This window comes from Equus caballus, chromosome 30, assembly GCF_041296265.1.
Source record: "Equus caballus isolate H_3958 breed thoroughbred chromosome 30, TB-T2T, whole genome shotgun sequence".
Lineage (NCBI taxonomy): Eukaryota > Metazoa > Chordata > Mammalia > Perissodactyla > Equidae > Equus > Equus caballus.
In genome coordinates, this window is record NC_091713.1 from 24,590,937 (window position 1) to 24,606,402 (window position 15,466).

The 15,466-nt window shown below is 37.0% G+C and overlaps 1 protein-coding gene across 1 annotated transcript in view; it reads left to right on the forward strand.

Moving 5' to 3' along the window:
• USH2A (usherin) overlaps positions 1-15,466 on the forward strand; it is a 747,192-nt gene that overhangs the window by 410,144 nt on the left and 321,582 nt on the right. Inside the window, exon 35 of the mRNA XM_001915645.4 lies at positions 4,119-4,266. Within this exon, the coding sequence (XP_001915680.3) occupies positions 4,119-4,266 (148 nt within the window). The remainder of the gene's footprint in view (positions 1-4,118; positions 4,267-15,466) is intronic.

Genomic DNA, 15,466 nt, shown 5'->3' on the forward strand with positions numbered 1-15,466 from the left:
TTTTTTGCTGAGGAAGATTTGCCCTGAGCTAACATCTGTTACCAGTCTTCTTCTATTCTGTATGTGGGATTCAGCCACAGCACGGCTGATGAGTGATGTATGTCCACACGCAGGATCTGAACCCATAACCTGGGCCACCAAAGTGGAGTGTGCAGAACTTTAACCACCCGGCCATGGGGCCGGTCCCCAGAAATAAATGACTTTCAATGTCTCTTTGAGCCCTAAAATTCTATGATACTGAAAAGGTCACCCCCAAACAATATTCTATGGAGTCAGACAAGATCTGTCAGCCACTGAATAATGTTGATGAAAGACGTCAGGGAGATGTTGAAGTCCTTGCCCTAACTCTTGTTAGGGAAATAAATTTGCTCACATTATTTTCAATTTTACTGTATTTATCAGGGCAGAAAATACACTAATATATTTTCAGGAAGTATTTACCTAAAAGGTTTTTTACAGAACTCTGTTAACTGGTAAATTAAATGAACCAGAACTTTTTAGGTTCATCTTGGTTAATTGAGGAATTATTGTATATTTCACAGTTTCAACGTAATAACTAGGTTTCAAGGTCATTAGATCAGTAGATGGACATCAGGTTGTCAGCCAAGTAGTGATGCCTTTTTAGATAGTCTTAGCTTGTTGACTAGATGCTGGAATACAAAACATGCAGATAACAAAGTCTTTCAGTAGCCGTCAGAATTGAGGAAAGTGGGAATTTGAACATCTGTGATTTTCTCCAGACTTGGAGTAGATATGTTACTCTGTGTGGCTTCAATTAATTTTCCTGGATGAGTGGATAAACTCCTGAAGGGGAGAAACTGCATCTTCCAAAATTCTATCTGCAGGGTCAATCACAGTGCCTGGTGGAAACTGGAAGTTCACTGAACAATTCTTGAATGAATGAATGAATGAATAAACACTAAGTATACTTATTTCATAAGGAATCTTAGACTTCTGGTATGAATTAAATAATTTGCTGTAAAATGTCAGAGTTGGGGAGTATGTAGTTTCAAACATATGATCTTTCCACTAGAAGAAACAGCATAACATGTTGCTACCTTCGACAAATGGTATTGTGAAGTGTGATAGGTCCTAATAAAGATATTAAGAGAGCAATTAAATAAAGAAGCTAGTAAGACAAACAGGTATCAAGATAGGTATGGTTTGATAAATTTCATATTACTGCTAGATATTTACTTCCTGATGAACATTAAATGTTGCATACATTTCCTGAAAAGATTCTTGGAAATGATAAGCTTAACTTCTCAAAGGATCATTTATGGATAACGTGACCATATTTTTTTCTTCATACTTTAAAAAATACTGCATTCTTAGCATCCTCAGACTCTGCTTATCTGAAAACAAACTAAAGAATGCTGATTTTGGATCTTCCTAATAGTCATTATTTCAAAAACAACTGGTTGTTTTCACTGGTTATGCATTTCATTATACCAACATGGACTCCCCTATTTGGTCAGAAGTTACTCATCATTTCCGGGTAGTATTATGACCATGTGATTTCTTTTTAAATGGCTGTAATTGATAAAAACTATAAGAGATGGGTTGAAACACCTTATTTTAATGGCTCAAAAATCTTTCAAAGACCTTGCCATTTCATAAAGGCATTTTCAATCAATCCCACTGTTTTGTTTAGTTTTTTCAAATCAGAATTTTAATCAGCATTCAGTTTCCTTGAATGCAGTAGCCTCTGGTACTGGCAGGTCAAACAAGGTACAGATTGCTTCAATTTCATTTAGATAAAATCAGTTGGATTAAACCAATTGGAAGCAACTTTAAGAACATTTATTTGTTTATTGAGGGAACTAAGATATCGCACTGTTTACTTAGTGCTTCTAAATGCATACAAAAAGAATATGGACAGAACAAAATAAAACACTTTGCAGAGAATTTGATTATTTCAGCAGTCCCTTTAAAAATTCTGTTTCACTTACAAGAAAAATTTTCTCATAAACTCCTTGGAATCCAAGAGGCTCCTTTGTCAAGTTACTGTTTTATAGATCTTAGATGACACAGCCCAAAGAACAGTGCTTATAAACGAGAGGATGTTTTCACTTATCCCAGAAGGCATCATAAAATTCTCAAAACAAAGTAAATTTTAATTCACACTGTGTTTTAAAAAACATATAATTATACATCATATAACACAGTATTTCTTTGGGGAGAGTTAGCAGGGGAAAATTCTTAGGAGATGAATAAGAGAAACAATAGAGACGAATAGATTATTAGAATTAAATCCTAGTGTGTTATGAGTTTAACAATAAGATGCTGCAATGTTTTACCCCCTTAATGAAAAAAAATGTAGGAAATGCAAGTGGATGGACACATTTATCTCTCTCTGAGGACTGGAAAGAATGCTCCTGTGTCCATTCTGCCTTGGATAACTTGGCTGTCCCATGTGGCCTCTTTTCCAGCCACATTTTCTGGTGGACTTTTAGCACGTTTGAAATGTTATGCTTTAATTTTTCTATTTAAATGTCCAGGTAGTTATTTCTTGAGCTAACAGCAATGTGTCCTGGAGCTTTGAGTCAGGCCACAAGCTCAATTGATTCCTCTTTATTTGCAAAGATTCCTTTCTCAGGAGAAGTATGGTTTATCTCTTATATATGCACATGCCACAGCTGAGAATTAAGAGAAAACCCACAGAGGTTAATTAGGTCCCCAATTTTAATGCAATTTCATGCCCAGGCCACAATTTGACCCTTATGAAACTTGCTTAAGCTGATGAGAAATTATCCTGAAGACACGGCTGCTGTTATCTTCTTACAATAGGAAGCAAGATTATCTCCCTATTGACCTTACATTGTTATTTATACTTGTAAGGAATTTGCAACAATTTGCAACAACTTTGCAAATAGTATAATACTTCAACATAAGAAAATATCTTCAAAGATCGTCAGCTTCTTCCTATCTTTAGGAAAAAGAATTTCCACCTCTTTAAGTGTCAAAAGGCCATTCCTTCAGTATCAAACTGAAAAGCAGGAGGCAAGCTCAAAGAAATAAAGAGGAGTTTTAATTTTTTATGTTAGTAATAGCTACCTTCCACGAAAATGACTAAATAACCACCTACTTTTTGCATTGTCCTATGATTTTGCTTCACTTTCTTATCAATTTTGGTAAAATTTCGTGCTTTTGGAGAGATTTTTAAATTTCATTGTGTAAATTACACATGTAAACTAAAGAGAGTCTGAACAAAGCTAAAATGTAGTTTTCGAATATCTATGTTATATAATTACTAATATTTGCTAGCAAATATAGGCTGGGAAAACCCTATATGCAGGTCTAAATTTTCTGGAAAAATGTTTATCCAATAAGTTAGGTAAAGAAGATACTTTCCTAATACACTTAAACATTTATTTTGGAATTATTTGCAGTCTGTTATGAAAGTGCACACAGGAGTTTCTGAACATCTTTAACATCCATGTCTCCATTTCTGGCATTAGTAATACCTTATTAAGGAGTCAGGGGAATCTGTGATCATTTTAACTTCGTCAGCCGTATGATGAAGCCCACCTCCTCTGGCACATGAGTAAATGATTTGACCGTTTAAGTCATTAAACAGTCACTCAACAACTGCTTGGTTGTTGATTTACGAGAAACGCAATTTTATTCAATTTCACATTGCGTTATACTTTAAACATATTGGTCACACTATAGTAAATAAAAGGCATTTATATTTGTGTACATCTTTTTTTCCTAGAAATCACTTGTTTTATTCTGAAAAGTCTTCAGTCTCTAGGACTTTTCTCATGTGGTGTGCACACACGCGCGTGTGTTAGATTCATTCTGGGAACCTCTGTGCAAGGCTAATTTCATCTGGGGTGTTCACCCAGTCAATCTATGCCTATATCTTTAGGCGCCAACTTAGGATATATTTATAATTCATGCATTCATACATTCTGGGTTATTTTGTAATTATCGGAGATGGCTGTCTTGTGTCCTAAAAAGCTAACCTCAGCATTGAAACAAATTTATTTGGGGGAGTAAAAGGAGCCTTATTTCAATGAATCTGGAACTCTTATTACAAATTCTCTTTCTTTGATGCTCATCTAAAGTTTGGGACCCAGAGTGAAATGTGCTTTTTCTGCATCTCTGTTCAGGCGTGCACGGGGGGTGGGTGCACAGTGAGCGAGGCCAGCGAGGCCCTGACCGACGAGAGCACCCCCGAAGGCGTGCCGACCCCCAGAGCTCATTCCTTTTCACCCCACTCCTTTCACATCTCCTGGACTGAGCCTGACTATCCGAATGGTAAGTGAACTCTTTTAGCCTCAAGTTAAAAAGATGATTAGCAAAGGTAAATTAATATTCTAAATGGCAGCTTATATGTGGTGCTTAATTTTTAATGATCATTTTGGCACATAAAATACCTGAGATAGTATCATTGTCTGTAGTTGGGAGGTTGTGGTTTTTAGGCGAACACACAATTTTGGTGGCTCAAAAGTGCTCCCTTTTGATAGTTCTTGTGTACTGCATCTTATTGTGTAATGTGTTCCGGGAGAGGTGAAGAGAGCAAATGAGGATTCCCAAAGAATGCCGTTGTGAGTGACATTGTATTTTCAATGGCTTTCTGTTCTTGACCTTCATTAGTTCTTTCCTGGAGAAGTAGAGAGATGGAAAGTTCATATATAGATTATATTTGAAGAGCTTTTGATTTAATAAGTTTATCTAAAAAGAAAACCCATTTGGAACTCTATATTTTTTAAAATATTATTTATAAATATTTCAGCTTTCAGTTTTTAAACAATGCATACATAAAATATATATGCATTCATACTTGATCTTGAAATGGGTTGCCTATATTTAAGTAACATACACATCTTTACATAGTTTTTAGAGTTAAGCTAGCCAGTCAGAGTTTGTCAAAATAATATCTTATTATAAAGAATTTGTGATAACTTGAGGTAGGAATTGCTGTATTCACTTATTGGAAATATCTTTAAGTTTCATGGAAGATAGTGTCATTGTTCCACACTGATAGAAGTTTATGTAATGTCAAATTTCATTCCTCTTTAAGACAAATATCAAGAAGACTTTTAATACCATAGACACTATTTTGAGCAGCTCATTACTGAAAATTGAAATGGCCTCTTTTAGCACAGCCGAAAAGAATGAAAGAAAAAAATCACAGTTTTATTAGTTTGTCTAATGTTTACTATGATTTTAATTATTCCAGTCATCTCATTTTAATTAAACTTTTGGCAAATGCATTAGATATATTTGAAGTAATGGAAAGAGCTCTAATAGAGTGAGTGATAATCTCTGTTATTGAAGTTATTCCTGTACTATTACGAATTTCCTAATAAAAAATAAATGGATGTCTACTTGATGCTTATATTAAACAGTCAAAAGTCTTGTCATACTTTATGCCCCACGAAGAAATCTAGTCCATAGGTGGCAATGAAAATGTTAATGATTTATTCCAATTGGATTGCTCTTAAATGCTGTTACACGATTTGCATAGTGGAACACATCCTTTCATCCCAATTGATAGTTTCACCTGGAACTACAATTGCATTCAGAATTCTCGATTGACCAGAGAAATACTTTCTACATATCAAAGAATCTTTGCATATTACGTTTTGTGCATTTACAAGCAGTTTGAAAATAGATTCATTAAACAACAAGAATTTGGGAATTTGTGTTAACACTTCCATCCTATTCTAAAGTCTTGTGTTTAATTATATCAGAATTTTCAGAATTTTTATTGTGGGGCAATGGTTAGACATTTAAAAAGTAGTAGTTTTCATTAAAAAAAATTTCTTCTCTCCACTTTCCACTGTTTGGTTTTTATTGTCCATCTTCTGGAGAGGGGTAATCTGATTTTTGGCAAACAGCCTATCCCTCTGTCTATTTTCAAAGCCCTCATGTGTCCCCCTAAAACCGCAAAGAATAAAGTCCAAACTCTTTAGTTTGCCATTCAGGTCACTTCCAACATGTGACTCAACCTGTATTTACGTAGCCTTGTGACGCACTTTCCTTTCCAGCCACCCTGGAATATTTATGGCTTAAAGTAGGGTTGAAAGACATGGGTGTGGAGTCAAAAAGACCTAGAGTCAACCTCATCTCTGATGTGTATTGACTGTGTTACTTTGGGAAATTTACTAAATTCCATAAACTGCAGTGTCCTTGATTATAAAATTGGAATTAGCAATCCCTATCATCTCATCATCTTTACTTACAGAAATCCCTAACTCATTCCTCAGGGCTAAACATAGCCCTCTTATTTCATGAAACCCACTCTTCCTTGAGTTTAAGTTAAGCTTCCCTCTTCTCTTGACCGTGTATCCTACTTCTGTGCTTCATAATGGTATGGATTTCATTCATCCTAGGCTCAAATTTATTTGGGTACATGTCCAACACACCCACCAGATGATAAGGACCACAAATCATGCATTTCTCTCTCCCTTCACAGAATCTGAACACAATGTTTTATTTGCTGTTGGCACCTAATAATATTTAGTTCATTAGTTGTTTCTCGCAGAAATTACATTTGATCAGTGGCATATATACTGTAGAGTCCTGGCTCTCTAATGATACCAACGGAGAGAATAGAAGTAGTTATAGGCCAGTATATGTATTTGTTTGAAATGCATTTGTTCCTGTGAAATATATTTGTTTAGCTGTGTGAAGTCTGGGACTAGGTTTTTCTTTAAGGAGTTTGGATTTCTTTTCTAGAGTACACTTGGTCCAAATTTCATGGAACTAGGCCCATATTACATTATATGCTACATTATTGTTGCTTTCTAATTGCTGAATAAAGTGCAGAAGAGTAATACAATTGGAGAACAGAAGAGGTTTCATCCTTATGTTACTAAAGAAACCCTTTGAAATAATTTTAAACAGTGTTTGTCAATCATATCTGCTCATTAGAACCACTGATTGAAGATGTACATTCTCAGCTCCACCAAAAGACCTGAATAATCAGAATATCCCATTGACTTGATTATCATCAGAATGTTCCTGAGTATTTCATACACCCTCCAGCTGAGACCTCTCCTTACAACCCCTTCTGAAGACCTCCAAGTGGATTTCTATTACATTTTAAACTCAACATATCCAAGTTGAGTTCTCCTCCTGTTCTCTACCCTTCTACCTGCCCTTTTTCCTGTCTTCCTTCTCTCACAGATTAGTGCTACCCAGTTATGCCAGCCAGAAACTTGGGTGGCACTCTTGACTTCAACTCTTGCTCACCCCAACTTTGCTTCCCAAACAACCCACCAACCACATTCCTCTTATGAAGGCCACTAATATCTCTCACCCAGATAACTTCAAATGCTTCCTCATGCCCTGTGAAAATCTGAATCAGTTCATTCAAAATATATTTTTGATGACCTACCATGTGCCATCATTCTATTGATACAAAAATGAATTTACCCAATCCTGATCTTAAGGATATCAGATTTCCTGTGGGGGAAATATCCATGCCAACAAATAATCACAAGATAAGGATGCGCACAAGGTACCAAGTATATGGAGAAGAAGCTCCCTAAGGAGACCTACGCGAGGTGGGAGTGTCATCCCTCTGGGTCTTCGTTTAGATGTAGCAGGTCTGCATGTATATAAGCATTTACACTGTCATACTCCGTAACAGGTGCTGCTTGCCTGATTTGCACAATCTGGATTCCAAAATCTTGCCTCTGTTAATCAGTTATATACCTAAATGATTTACTTCACTGAGACTTTACAAACATGAAAAAAAGATTTTTGGGGGCGAGCCTGGTGGCACAACAGTTAAGTTCCCATGTTCTGCTTTGGTGACCCGGGTTTCACCGGTTTGGATCCTGGGTACAGACCTACACACCGCTTGTCAAGCCATGCTGTGGCAGGCATCCCACATATAAAGTAGAGGAAGATACGAATGGATGTTAGCTCAGGGCCAGTCTTCCTCAGCAAAAAGAGGAAGGTTGGCAGCAGATGTTAGCTCAGGGCTAATCTTCCTCAAAAAAAAAAAAAAAGATTTACTGAGAAAAAATTAAACTCACTTTCTATAATAAGAACTATGTATATTTCCAAATACATGCCTATATGTGACAAAATACGAAAAGTATAAAAAATTTCTGGTATAAATGTACAAGTCTTGCCCATCAAGCAATTGGTGGCCTTTAGCCAGGGTGGCTTAGGAAACAGGCTTTCTGCTTTTCATAACTGATTCTGATTTAAACGATCGGTTCCTGCTCATTAAAGTCTGGTGTTAGTCTTCACGGGAGGCTAGGAGAATGGCCTCCTGCCTTTTTGGTTTCTGTTCTCTGTCTCTCAACCTGTTCCTGCTCCCGCTCTACAGTTTGTGCTGGCAAGCTTGCTCTTTGCTTTAGTACCTGCTTCATTTGTTCAGAGAATTTTCCCTGTTTTGGAATCTTTGGTTCAGTGCTGTGCCAGCAGTTCCAACAACAGTGCCTGACACATAATAGGTGCTCAATTAAAAATCTGCGGCTGACCACTATCAAAAGGAAAAAAACCCAGAAAATATCAAGTACTGATGAGGATGGAGAGAAATTAAAAATTTGTGTACTGTTGGTGGGAATGTAAAGTGGTACAACTGTTAGGAAAAACAGTATGGGAAATCCCTCAAAAGATTAAAAATAGAATTACCATTGGGTCCAGCAATCTCACTTCTGAATACTTGTTCACAAGAATTGAAAACATGATCTCGAAGAGACATTTGTGCACCCATATTTACTGCAGAATCACTCACAATAGCCAAGAGATGGAAGCAACCCAAATGTCCATGGACAGAAGAATGGATAAACAAAATGTGATCCACACACACACACACAGGAATATTATTCCTCCTTTAAAAAAGAAGGAAATTGTCGTATGCTACAACTTGGATGAACACTGAAAACATTCTTCTAAGTAATATAAGCCAGCCACAAAGAAGACAAATGCTGCACGATTCCACTTATACAAGGTGTCTAAAGTAATCAAACACAGAAAGAGGAAGTAGAGTGTGGTTACCAGGGGTGAGGGGACAGAATGGCGAATGGAGAGCTGCTTTTCAATGGATATAGAGTTTCAGTTTTGCAAGATCCAGAAGTTCCATAGATCTATTGCACAACAATATAGACACAGTTAACAGTACTGTACTGCACATTTAAAAATGGTCAAGATGAGAAATTTTTTGTTTTATATCACAATGAAAAAGTAGGATGTAGAGAGCACATAATAAAATGCAATAAACTTTTAAACCAGAAAAAGAAAAAGGATTAAGGACTGTGTTAGCTTATAACGAACAAAAATTTCAATGAATAATCACATAAAGATATATGCATAAAATATGCATTTGTTAAACAAGGGTGAGCTCATACTGTTGGCCCTGTTGTGTAACTTGCTTTTCTCGCTTTACAATTTGGTGGAAGCATCTTTCCATGGCACTTCGGTGTGGCTCAACCTCATTCTTTCCAAAGGCAGTACAGAATCCCACTGAATGAAACCACAGCTCATATGCCTCGTCTTTTACTGATGGACAGTTAAGTTTCCATGATTTTGCTGTTATAAATAATGCACTTGCTAGTAATTGCCTTAGTCTGCCAAGTAGAGTCTTTAAGTACCGAGTTGTTATCACTTGTTCACACTGAAGGCTTTGCTTTCCTTCGAACACGTCCTGCTTAATTCTAGTCCCTTGCTTCACATACCCGCAAAAATGGTCAGTGTGACACTCCCCTCTGCTTCTCTAATCAGAGCCCTCTGCATCCGTGTTTGCTCTGGCAATGGTGTTCTTTGCAGGCTGCGATTTCAGGCAGGATTTTAAAACCTCTGAAAAGAGCTCCTTTTAGGTCCAAGGTGAATAAGAACCCTTTATTCTGTAGACCTTGACTCTTCTTTGTAATACCATTAGCCATCAATGGGAAGCAGCACAAAGGATTGCTGTCTAGTAAATGTGTGACCTGCGTTGTGTAGATTACAATTGCATAATTAGAATTACACTTCTGAGCGCTTCCAAAGTCCCATGAGCCCGATTCCCTTTCAGAAGCTTAGGCCTTAGAATCTAGAAACACATTTTTCCCTCCCACTTAAAGTCTACCTTGCTAAAGTCAGCATAGATAGCTGGCTCCACCAAACTTATTCCTTATTGTCTGGCATAACGTAAGTGACATTTTAAACTAATAAAAATATATATAATTTTTAAAAATATGGAACGTAAAATTCTTATCCTTTGTTAATACTCACAATTTCCTGTAACTATCAGCTTTCTTTACCTAAGTAAATTCACCTGAAACAGTTTCCATTAGACTGTAATCCACATGAGGGAAGGCAGTCTATATGCCTGTTCACTGTTCTGGTCATAGCACATAGCAGGGTGCCAGTCTTGAAGTAGATGGGTATTGAATGAATTAATGTTTACTGATGATAGGGACGAGAGTAAAATGGTAATTGTGTTGATGTGAAAAGCTATGCATATGCAATCATACAATACACACAAATGCACGTTTACAGCACGGTTTTTCATTATGTAATAGAGGTGGGATGATCTCGAAGGCAGTTGAAAGGCATTTCCCTCTCTGCCTGCAGAAAACTCAAAATACTTACTTACAGATCTAGTCATTTGACATAAGATTTCATCAGCCTGGTAATTTGTAGATATTCTAAACAGAGACAGCATGGGAAGCTGGATCTGTTTTGCATGCCTCAGTGTGAACAGCTGTATTGTCACTGCCATCAGGATTTGGCAATGTCAAGATGGGCATTACATAGTAGGAGGAGAGCATGAGAGTTGGGCATCCATTAGACAAGGGGTCTGGGGTCTCCTTGAGAAAGAAAAGAGTACTTGAGGAGCCTACAGAAATATTTTCCTAATTCAGCCTTTGGTATTGGCCCAGCTTTGTGAGAATTTATACATGGATATATACCAAGACAGTGGAAAGAATGTCAATAAGAACAGAAAAATTTTAGGAAGTTGATTATTTTTGCAGACTTACACAGAGTACCATGAAGACAATAGAACATTATTGAAAGAACATTTAGTTCAGTTTTTTGAGAATATATATTATTTCAGGAATGAGTGGTAGAGAAATCAATTAACTATAGAACTTTTATACACGTTATAAATATACTGTCCTTCACATTGACATGATAGTAGAATAATAAATTTTCATTATGTGTGTGCGTGAAAGCGTATGTGTAAATACTAATTAAGTACAAAGAAAGAAGTATTTGATTTCCTGCTAACACTAATAATAAAAGTAATAGCAATGGTAATAGTAATAGCTACAATTTATAACTGTGTGTCAAGTACTTTAATTCTCATAACTAGCCCATGAAATAGGTATTGTTATTCTGACATTCAGAGGTGGAAACTCAGATTTATACGTATTAAGCAACTTTAATTACTCAAGATAAGACAACTAAAGTAGGAATGTAATAAAAACAAGGTGTGAAGGACTCAAAAATTCATGATTTTATTCACTGAACTCTTCTGCTGCTACTTTCTGTGGAAATGCTCATAATGTAAAATTCCATCTAGCCACGTAAAACAAAAAATTTTTAGATATTGTTGCTTCTTCAGTGTCGCGTTCTCGGTGCCAGTATTCAAAATTCCTAAGATCTCTTTTCTGATTTCCCTCTGGTTTTAAGGAAATAAGTATCTTTTCTTACTTTTTATTTTGAAATAACTTTATTTTTAAACAGTCAGAATGTGACGCTATTTTCTTTCCTGGAAATGCTCAGTTTTAATAGGAGAAATGGATTATAGAATTCGGTGAATCACATAGGAAAACTACTTGACAGTTTTAAGCAAACCTTGTGTAACTTTTATGAAACACCTCCAATCGGTTTGTCAGGTAGAATTTCCCAAGTACCATCTTTTTTAGATTCCGTTGTTTCCATTTTTAGGAGAGCAGAACAGTAATAAGGCATTATTCCACAATGTGAAAACTGTTCTCTCTCTTCCTTTTTAATTGAAGGATCAAGTATTCACACAGGGAGCTATCTGCCACATTCAATCATCATCCGAACCTTGGGGGGGAGCCCTCAGTTGGTATTCATATTGCTGTGCTGTACTGGAGAAAACAAACAAATATGTTTGGAGCATCTATATTCACTACACATGTTATTTTTATGACACACTAAAGCATTGTTGTTTAATTCTTACAGTAAACAGAATTGTTCAGTGCAAATAGAGATACCTTGTATTAAATTTACATGGTATTGTACTTGTATTGAATTTCCTTGGTTATATATGACAATCTATTGAGCACCATAGGAAATACAATTTGACATAACATGATGAAGAGGCACAAAGATATATATCCCAGTGGATGTGCTTTGTGGACAATTATGATCCAGCTTCCCTGTGAAAATTAAACACCTTAAAACTTCTACCATTATGGAAAGAGAAAGGTAATAAACTTGAAACTCCTTATGCTAAAGAGCCAATGAAAATGAAGTATCCATTTTGTGGATTATCCACTAAAGAACTGAATTTGTGTAACTGGATTAAATAACCTGACCCCCCTTATCACATGGCATGATATTGTTTTATTTTCTTATATCTATCTCACTGATTATTAGCACTAAAGAATAAGCAAGAGAAAAGCACAAGAAATACAATACAGTTAAATATAATAAAATAAATTACCACAATTGTTTTTATGTTGGATATTTTTCCTTCACGTCTCTAGATCCACTCTTCACTCTTCTCCACTCAGCCTTGCGTCCTACAAGACTGACCTTTACTCGCAGCATCCATGGGCTTCCTTTTGGTTTGTCCATGGACAGCAGCAGCAAGAGATGAGAGGGTGGGAGGAGAATGGAGCCTCAGAACTTAGTCTCCTTGGTTCCCTTTCTGCCCGGCTCTGGGCACCAGGGCTGCATTCCTCCACCAAAGTCTACAGCTCCCATCCAACATCCCCTTCCTGGGACTCTAGTTCTCTCTCCAGGTTCCTAAATCTGTTCCCATCCTTTCTGCTGCAAATTTAAGAACGTTTACTGGCTCCTAGTCAAGTAGTTAGTATGGTCTCCTAGGAGTCCCAGCTACTACTAGCTGAGATGCATTATCATCACTCGATGCTTTCCCTTAACCCTACCTGTATCTTCGTGAGTACTCCCTTCACTAAACTGTCCTCAGTTGTCATTTATGTTGCCATCAGGTTGCTGCTGAGACTGACTAATTCCTAAATCTCATTTAATCCACACTTAACACCAAATTTTGAAGGTGGAATGTAGAGATAAATGTAAGATGCTTTCCTTCATTCTGAGAATGGCCAAAGTAAACAAGAAAAATTCCTTTGTGTTAAACTTTGTTTGGAAACATGACATTTTAAAGCAAATAAGGAAAGCCGCGTTCAAAAGCTCAAGACACAAACTGTTTAATAAATCTGTGATAGTTAATTTTTAAAATAATAATCAACTTATTGATATCTCATTGAAAGCTTTCTGGTTATTATTATGAAATCTTTGTTATAGTTAATCAAATAATAGTTTGTGGCATTTTTCCCCTTGATAAAGTAGCTCCAAGTGCCAAGTTCAGCTTAAAGATCAGTTTCCCAAAGAAGCCTTATACCCTAACCCACCCAGGCGACATTAGACGACATTTCTTCCATTCCGTCTGATTCTCCTTTAATGAACTTTACACACACACAAGCTTACTCTGTATTCTCACTTAGATTGAAAGTTGTATGAAGCCAGGGACCAGGACTGTTTTGATCACTTCTGTAATCCCAGCATGTAACACGATGCCTGGCACATAGTTGGTACTCCATAAATATTTACCGAGGCATCAGATTGCTACCAAAAACTAAACCCACTAAAGCCAGCAGATTTTTTTCAAAAACTATTTTATGATATTTTAGGATTAGCCCAGTGGCACAGGGGTTAAATTCACACTTTCTGCTTCAGTGGCCTGGAGTTCACCGGTTCAGATCCCGGGTGCAGACCTGTGCACTGCTTGGCAAGCCATGCTATGGCAGGCATCCCACATATAAAGCAAAGGAAGATGGTCATGGATGTTAGCTCAGGGCCAGTCTTCCTCAGCAAAAGGAGGAGGATTGGTGGCAGATGTTAGCTCAGGGCTGATCTTCCTCAAAAAACAAAATTATATTACGATATTTAGTAAGTACCTGTTTTTTCACACTGTGCTTTCTTGACTTGATTGGGGTAGGGGAGGAATCTGCTAGGCGAGGACAGATAGCATACCAGGAAGGAATACAGACCTGTCTAAAACGTATTTTTGGGAGATTCGCACATTATTTTTCACAAGAGATGTGCAGTGCATGACACGGATCAAATAGGAAGAGATGGTCTAAGGAGAGATTCCTACAGTAAATAAGGCTTTAGCTTACCCTTGAAGGAAGGGACAGCTCTAAGTTCATGCCTTTTATGTGCCTAACACTTAATTCTTAGGATACTTTCGTATATGCTCACTCATTTGATTCTCACATTAGCTCTGTCAGGCCATCAGGACAAGCAATATTATCCCCATTTTATTGGTGAGAAATAAAAACTTAGAAAATTTGAGCTCCCTAACCAAGTTTTAAAGATATGCGGTCATGAGAGAAAGGCCGTGTGCAGAGGGAGAAAGACCTTCTCAAAGGGAAGGCATGGACTGGGGGACCTTACTCTTTGTTTCCTGACTCTGTTTCTGAAGCTTCGTTTTTCTCCACCAAAATCTAAGAGAGCACCCAGGACATAGCAGGCACTCAATAACTACTTTGTTGATTGAATGAATAATCATTTACATGTATATACATAAAATAGATGCTTAAAAATAATTGGCCATGCAGTGTATACTGTTCAACACTTTGACTTTTTTTCCTCTTAACATCACGGAGTAGGCAGCTTTTCATGTCAGTACATATAACCCGCCCTCATTTTTTCTAAAAGCTTAATAGCAGGTCATTGAATGAAATCACAGCCTTATACCACCATGAGGCTACCAGGCGCCTGACTAGTGGCCATTCTTTGGAGCAGCTGCCTCTCATCAATACCCACTAACCATTACTCGTGAACAACACTGACAATGAGGTCAGGTGCTTGGTCCAGTAGACAGTCTTCAGATGGATTCCCATTTATCCTGAGTTAGTTAGTGTTGCACGGAAGATTCAGCCAATAGTTAGAGCCTCAGAAGTCCCCAATTCTACAGGAAGGGCCCCCAGAACCAGCTGTTAACCCTTTCCTTCTCAAACGAAAGTAAACCAACAGGTTGAAAGTATAGAAGAAAAAAAGAAAAGAAAGTTGGTGTAGCTACTTTAGTATCAGACAAAGGAAACTTTCAGGCAAACAGGATTATTAGAGATGAAGAGGTATCTGCATAATGATAAAAAGGTTACTAAAACTAAGAACATTTCTTTTCATCCAAATGCACTATAAACTAAATGCCTGCAAAGATAAGTAATAGAGTCGGAGGTGATATATACAACACATTTTACTGTCAGAAGACTAGTGTCCACAATATATAAATATTTCTAGGAATCAATAATAACCTGGGGGAAAGATCAGAAAAAGCATTTCACAA